This window comes from Eucyclogobius newberryi, unplaced genomic scaffold (genome assembly GCF_026437365.1).
Source record: "Eucyclogobius newberryi isolate DKJ021-1_F unplaced genomic scaffold, fEucNew1.0.hap1 SCAF_19, whole genome shotgun sequence".
Taxonomy (NCBI): Eukaryota; Metazoa; Chordata; class Actinopteri; order Gobiiformes; family Gobiidae; genus Eucyclogobius; species Eucyclogobius newberryi.
The window spans coordinates 13,098,059-13,105,497 of record NW_027315823.1 but is presented as its reverse complement, the minus strand read 5'-3'; the positions used below and the strand labels follow the sequence as shown (position 1 = coordinate 13,105,497).

The following is a 7,439-nucleotide window of genomic DNA, read 5'->3' as shown; positions in this document are numbered from 1 at the left end:
TATCACAGTTACAGTTCTGCCTATGACAGGTGAAGAGCAAAGTGTTAATCTTTATGGTGAAGTCAAGTGGTGGTCATAGTATCAATATACAGCAGGGGTGTCAAATTCATTTGGGCCGCGGGCCAAATTTCGACGCTCAGGCTGGGTCGCGGGCCGAACTTAACGTAAAACAATAAAAAAAAACATAAGAAATAAATAGCTTTATATAGCCTACACTGTTTTTGACGCAATTACTGGATCAATTAAAAGAAATTACAAACACGTTTGTTCTCATAAACTGAAATGTATTAAGAAAAACAGGTAATTTCACCAACACTGTGCTTCAGTTTATGTGCATTACAACTTCAGATCACAGTTGATCTACAGAGCAAAACATTCTGTCTATTGTTAAATATTGTTAAATAGGTATTTGAAACTAAAAAAATATTGTATTTGACAAAATAAACTTCTCAAGATCTAAAAAAACCTTTTAAATGTACTAACATTTCCACATCTGTGTAGTTATCTGTAGCTCTCTGTAGTTCTCTGTACACCTGAACTGTCACACCACTAAATACAAATACACGTGGAGCGTTTAAGCAGGTTAAGTTACGCCTCTGGCCTTGAAAATATAGAATAAGTGCATGAGCCACAGTGTTCCATCAAACCAAACTCTTTTCTCAAATTGTGGGACAAATATTATGAACAAAATAAAACAATACAAAATATAAGAAATAAATAGCTTTTTTACAGCCTAGTATTAGTTGTGGAGACTGCTGAGGTGAGTCCATATTCATGCAGCTGCAGGAACAGGAACATGGACTTTTGATGTGATTTATGATATGAAATGTTCATATCACAGACATGTTTCTGCTCAAACTCAATATGAGCTCGCTATTTTCATAGTTTAAGTTGATCTTAGTGACAAATGATTCATGTAGTGACTCAAATGAGTGCATCGTGTTAGTGTTCACAGTCACATTAGTGTGGACACAGTCATGTTCATACTTTATTACACTCTGACTTGTGTTTTTACCTGCGGCTCCTAATCTGTCCAGGTTTGTAGAGGATGTTTTCCTCAGAGCATCATCACAGAAGTTAGTTTTCTTGTTAGCTCCACATTAGCTCCACTTTTAGCACAGCTCTATCATCCACAAAACTGTCTTCTTTCTTTCTTCCACGTGTTCCCTAAAGCCACACGTCTCTGTCCTCGCTCAGACCTCTGGTCTGAGGTGCGTAAGTGCTGTAAAGTGCGCAAATGCGTGTCTTACTTCCCTCAGCACTTCTCCCTCCACAATACAGTGATCCCTCGCTATAACGTGGTTCACTTTTCGCGGTCTCGCTGCTTCGCGGATTTGCATCATGCATTGTGTTCTGCATTCTGATTGGCTAAACAGTCTCTCCGCGTCTTCTCTACCTGTGTGTCAATAACGTTATGGATTAATATGTACACGTACGTAAAACCGCTTGCCAAATTTAAGTTTGCGAGGCCGGTGAGAGCGCGCGTGTGAGCTGCGGGACACGCCGGTGAGAGCGGCGCGCGTGAGCTTCAATGTTTTATGGAGTATTTCATTGTATAATAACTAAAAAAATAAAGGTTTCTACTTCGCGGATTTCGCCTATTGCGGGTTTGTTTTGGAACGTAACCCCTCGATAAACGAGGGTTCACTCTACACACGGCAGTGAAGAGCCGCGCGGGGGAGGGGCGGCCACCAGCGGCATTGTGGGACGTGTAGTTTTAGCGCTAACAACGGTTACGGATGCAACTACGGTTCTATGAACGAAAAAAAAAACAATATATATTTTTTTAAATATTAATTTAAAATGTTCGGCGGGCCGGATTAAAACGTTTGGCGGGCCGGATCCGGGCCATATGTTTGACACCCCTGATATACAGTATCTATACTGACTGAGTTATCAAAACTGTTTATCCATCCATCCATCTTCCAAGAAGTCTGGACTCCCAGACTTCCCCCTCCCCAGACACTCCAACTCCTCCGGAGAGATCCCGAGGCGTTCCCAGGCCAGCCGAGAGACAGAGTCCCTCCAACATGTCATTTATCTTGAGTAGAACAATGGAGTTTTAAGAAGTCTGGTACTCTGCACTTCAGTCCTGTAGGCCGACAAAACAGTGAGAGACTTGTTACCAACCCGAAGGCGTAGTGACGCGACCCTGTCGTTCACTGAGATGAACTCCAACACGTGAGGCCTGAAATGTGGGACTATGAGCAAGCCCACACCAGCCCGCCGCCTCTCCCCGTGGGCAATACCAGAAAAGTGGGTGTCCAGCCTCTCACGAGGAGATGGGTTCAAGACCCCACCTCCCCCACCACTCTCAGAGTTCTGTAACAGGATGTAAGAAGACTGTCTCGGAAATCCAACCCCGACGCGCTGCATTGCCAAAAAGTGTCACTCCTGCCACCTTAAGACACTGTGCAGGTGAGCTGGCCCTCGTCTTCACTGGCATTTTTAACATCTCCCTGGAGTCATGCCATGTCCCAGCCTGCTTCAAGTTGTCCATTATTGTCCCTGTCCCCAAGAAGCCCCGGATCACTGGACTTTGAGCGCCTGGTCTTACCCCACATCAAGTCCTTCACCTCCCCTGCTGGACCCCCTGCAGTGCGCCTACAGAGTCAACAGGTCTGACTCCCACTTGCAGGTGGATCACTGACTTCCTGACGGATCGGAGGCAGTGCGTGCGGCTGGGGAAGAATGTCTCAGACACTCAGACTATCAGCACAGGACTCCACAGGGCTGTGTACTTTCTCCCCTGCTCTCCTCCCTGTACACAAACTGCTGCACCTCCAGCCAAGACTCCGTAAAACTGATAGTTTGCGGACGATAGCACCCTCATCGGGCTCATCTCGGACAGGGATGAGTCTTACAATCTGGAGTTCAACGCCCAGAAGACAGTGGAGACGATTGTGGACTTGCTGAAAGTCATACCCCCCCTCTCACTATCACAGACTCCCCAAATGCTACAGTAGACTTCTTCTGCTTTCTCGGCACCATCATCACCCAGGACCTCAAGTGGGAGCCCACCATCACCTCCCTCATCAAGAAGGCCCAGCAGAGGATGGACTTATTGAAGCAGCAGAGAAGAGCCAAGCTGCCAGCAGAGATGAATGTGCAGTTCTACACGGCCATCAGTGAGTCCATCCTCACCTCCTCCATCACTGTGTGGTACGCTGGAGCCACAGCCAGGGACAAACAGAGACTACAACGCATTGTGCACTCTGCTGAGAAGGTGATCGGCTGCAGACTTCCATCTCTGTAGTACCTGTACAACTGTCCAGGGCTGTGGGACGAGCAGGTCGGATCACAGCCGACCCTTCTCACCCTGGAACTATTTGTCTATTTGACCCACTCCTCTCAGGCAGGAGGATACTGTCTGGATGGACTGTAGCAGAACCTCCTGCCATAAGAATAGTTTCTTTCCCTCTGCCGTTGGACTCGTGAACACTTCCTAAACACTGTCACTTTAACCATAATTTAATCACCCGCTGCACTGCTCACTTTCTGCACTACATGTAAATTCAACTGTAAATTTGTATACACAGTAAGCCTATTTTTATTTTTCATCTTATAGCCTATTTTTATTTTTATCCTGTAGCAGATTTTATTGTTTTTCTTTTTGACTTATATAGGTTGTTTTATCATTTTTCATTGTTTTATGATGCTCCGAATCATGGCCAAAGCAAGTTCCTATGTTTGTGAATTCTGTTCAATGACAATATGGCAATAAACCTTTTCTGATTTTGATTCTGATTCGAATTCAGGTAATGCTCATCTAGTTATATTGTTTTATTTATTTATTTGAATTAGGACTTTGCTCAAAAGCAAAATTTCATCCATTGTCCTAAAGCAGGTAAAAAACATAAAACACAACAGACGACTTGACATTGAGCAATTTCTACTGCACCCCAGAGTGCTTTGGTGTCAGTCTGTTCACTTCATTCTTCTAAATGACATGGAAGTAAAAGAAGCCTCGTGGCTGTCTGCAATGGGTTAGAAATATGTTTGTATAGTTGCAAAAGTTGGCTCTAATGCATATTGATGGGGGAGTCTCCAAACATTGCAAACTAGTTGTCATGTCACAACACAACAGTCTCCAGCTCACTTTCTGTGTCCAAGGTTTTGTGTTTTTGCAGACATCATGATTAGAGCTGAAATGAAAATAAATGCTTCATCTAACGTTATGATGGACAATAATGCACCAAAAACATGACGGACCATAATAGTTTTTAACACTTACATCTATTGCATCAAGCACCACAGATCCTACCTTAAGGGAATTTTAGAAATTGAAGCTTTAGTTGGTTTTATGTTGGTTTTACAGTCCGAACCCCCAAGTAGGTGGTAAAATCCGTGGGGTTCAGATGGAAGACTTGGAAAAGCGTGAGAAGTAAGTCCAATACCGAGCCAGTCTAACTATGTCTTGCTCTCGCTGCTAATGCCATCTGGAAGACAATTTATCACTCCACAACAACATGGCTGTACGTTTGTGACTTTTGTTCTATTGTTGACATGGCCAGAGATTTGTTGAATGAGTTGTCCTTTTGAGATAAATAAAGTTGTTGAATGATTGGAAGTTATATATTCAAGTCGTAGTTTGATGAAACCAACAAGACGTGAAATCGTAATAATTTGGTTTCAAAAACTCTCCGGACACACACAAAATCGGAACTGTGCTTCTTCCTCATGCAAAACCAGTCTATGATCTGACTTCTTCCATGCTTTTCATAATAAGGAAACAGTCATATAAACAATAATGCTCGAGTGTGGATGAGAAAGACAGGGATGGACTTGGAAGACACCAACTATTGACTCACCCTTTCTTTACACGACATGGTCTCGTCAGTGAAACTTTTTAAACACGTGACACATCAGCGATCACAAGCCATCATCAAATCCTATATAAATAATGTATCATCGAGACACTCGTTACTGCAAGTTCAAACCTCAATGGAACCACCAGGTAAAACGATATTGTATTATAATGTTGTTTTTAATGAATAATAAATCATTGGAAAAGTTAACATTCTCAAACATGAATGTACTTTCTGTAAATGTTATGACCACTAAGAAATGCTTTTTGTTTTTACAGGGCATTTGACATGAATTTCTCCAGTTCCTCCAGCTCTAGCAGTAACTCGACTCCTCTGGTGGTGAGGGATGATCTGATGACCGCCATTATGAAGAACGTTATCACCGTGACTCTCTGTCTTTCCATCAACTACATTAATGCTACTCTGGTTTATACCTTCATCAGGCATGAGGTCAGAGGAGAAGTTCATGGATATAAAGATGTATTTATATCTTAATTCAGTCACACATCTAATCTATTATATCTCTTTTTGAGTTGGTACTTAAAGGAGACATATTACACAAAATTAACTTACATAGATTTTTGTCATGTTATAATGGTTAATCAAGTCAATCAGGTTAAGGTAAATTAAGATAAATTTAAATCTTGCTAAGCTTTTTTTTAAACATATAAATGAATTGCTTGCTACTGAGAAATGCCACGATGAACAAGCAGGGCCAGTATATTCTGCAGTTTTGAACAGGAAGTAATCTATCCTACTAAAGCCTTTTTAAATTATTATTGATGTTTACATACAAAATGTAAAATGATATATTGAAATACTATCTGCCAGACAAAACTGTGTGTAATCCCTCATTTGTCCAGGAATGCTTCATGGTAGACACAGTTTCAACAACTGGCAGTTGAAATTTCTCAATTCAGATCACTCCTTTTGAAACCTTTTTTGCCACTGCCAGAAACATATGTCAACTTTTATCTAGGATGTCACAATAGGATTTTTTTTTAACTGAGTTGATTAAGGCATTATACATATAACTTATCTTTTTTCTTTCTTTCTTTCATTCATTCATTCCAGACATTATTAATTTTTACAGTGCAAATTATTCCATAGATCATGACTATGACATGATTGATTTAAAAAAAAAAATTATTGTAGTATTTTAGTATTGGTTAGATTTATTTAGAGAGCTTATAATATTTGTTCAAGATATTCTTGTTATCTCTTCATTCAAGCGTAATTACCTGCCAATGTAGTTAGAAAATATGAATTAAAAATTAGACAATTCTTCCTATATTGGCAGTTTATTTTGCTTGCAATATGTGACATAATGGCAATTATGAAACTTGGAAACACTCTTAAAATGTGAATTGTATCTATTGTAGACAGACTATTCTAATCAAAGTAAATCAAAGTCTATTTTGACTTTAACAGCAATAGACACTAAAAGGAAACTTTTCTTTTGTTTTGAAGATTTTCAAAATGAATCCTCGCTACATCCTCTACATCCACCTGGTCATCAACGACATCATCCTGATGACACTGCTGACACTCATTCAAGTCTTGAGCTACATCATTTATACTCTCCATGTGTGGTTGTGCATCATATTTCTGATATTTGGTTTATCTGCTAATTTCAACAACCCCATGACTCTTGCCTTCATGGCCATTGAGTGCTATGTGGCAGTCTGCTTCCCCCTGCGACACTCACAGATCATTACAGTCAAGAAAACATACATTTTAATTGCCTTAATTTGGCTCATTAGTGCGCAGTCAGTTCTTCCTGATATCTTTGTCTCTTTGGCCAGAGAGCGTCTTGACTTTTTTCAATCTCGAGTATATTGTCACAGGAAATATATTTTTAGAATTCCTGGTATACACGAGAAGGATACTATCTTCAATGGTGTATTAATGGTCAGTGTGTGGCTGACTCTCATCTACACATATTTTAAAATACTTTTCACTGCAAAGTCGGCTTCAGCAGACGCGAAAAAGGCCAGAAACACAGTCCTGCTTCACAGCTTCCAGCTAATGCTGTCGATGCTCACATACGTAGATAATCCAATATCAACAGGACTAACAATTTTGTTCCCTCAAAGTGTGCCTGCCATTCGCTTTTCTGTCGCCATGATTCTCAATGTGATGCCACGTTTAATCAGTCCACTTGTTTACGGGATACGAGATAAAGAATTTAGAAAATACTTAAAAAGATATTTGGTTTGTAAGAGTTGATTTAGTAAATTGAGTTCTCAGTGTGAAAAGTGACAGTGACAGGGAGTTCTGTTCCTTCTAGTTTAACAACTGATGCAATATATCATTTTGCCCATTGCAAGATTACTGTATAACGTGACTAAAAATAAATGAAACTAAACTTTGTCGTTTCACTGAAATCTGCTGTTGCTTCATCTACATGTACAGAATATCATCGTTCATTTTAAAAACAAAATCATTTAGTTCTATTATCATGTTGTCCTTAACATTGTTGTTTAATTGTTGTGGATGAGGAGCAATATGCACTGTGTTGTTGCATCTTCCTTCCCTTTCACAAACCATATGCACCATAATGTATTCTAATCTGAAACATGTTGATTACATGTACAAGTGTAAATGCAACCTTTGACTAAAGGTCATAAT

The 7,439-nt window shown here is 40.3% G+C and overlaps 1 protein-coding gene across 1 annotated transcript; it reads left to right on the top strand.

Moving 5' to 3' along the window:
• Window positions 1–4,358: 4,358 nt before the first annotated feature.
• On the top strand, window positions 4,359–7,037 carry LOC140366298 (odorant receptor 131-2-like). The gene is made up of 3 exons (XM_072452966.1): window positions 4,359–4,384; window positions 5,087–5,258; window positions 6,279–7,037. Exons 1-3 carry the CDS (start codon window positions 4,359–4,361, stop codon window positions 7,035–7,037), a joined length of 957 nt encoding a protein of 318 aa, XP_072309067.1.
• The last annotated feature ends 402 nt before the right edge of the window (window positions 7,038–7,439 follow it).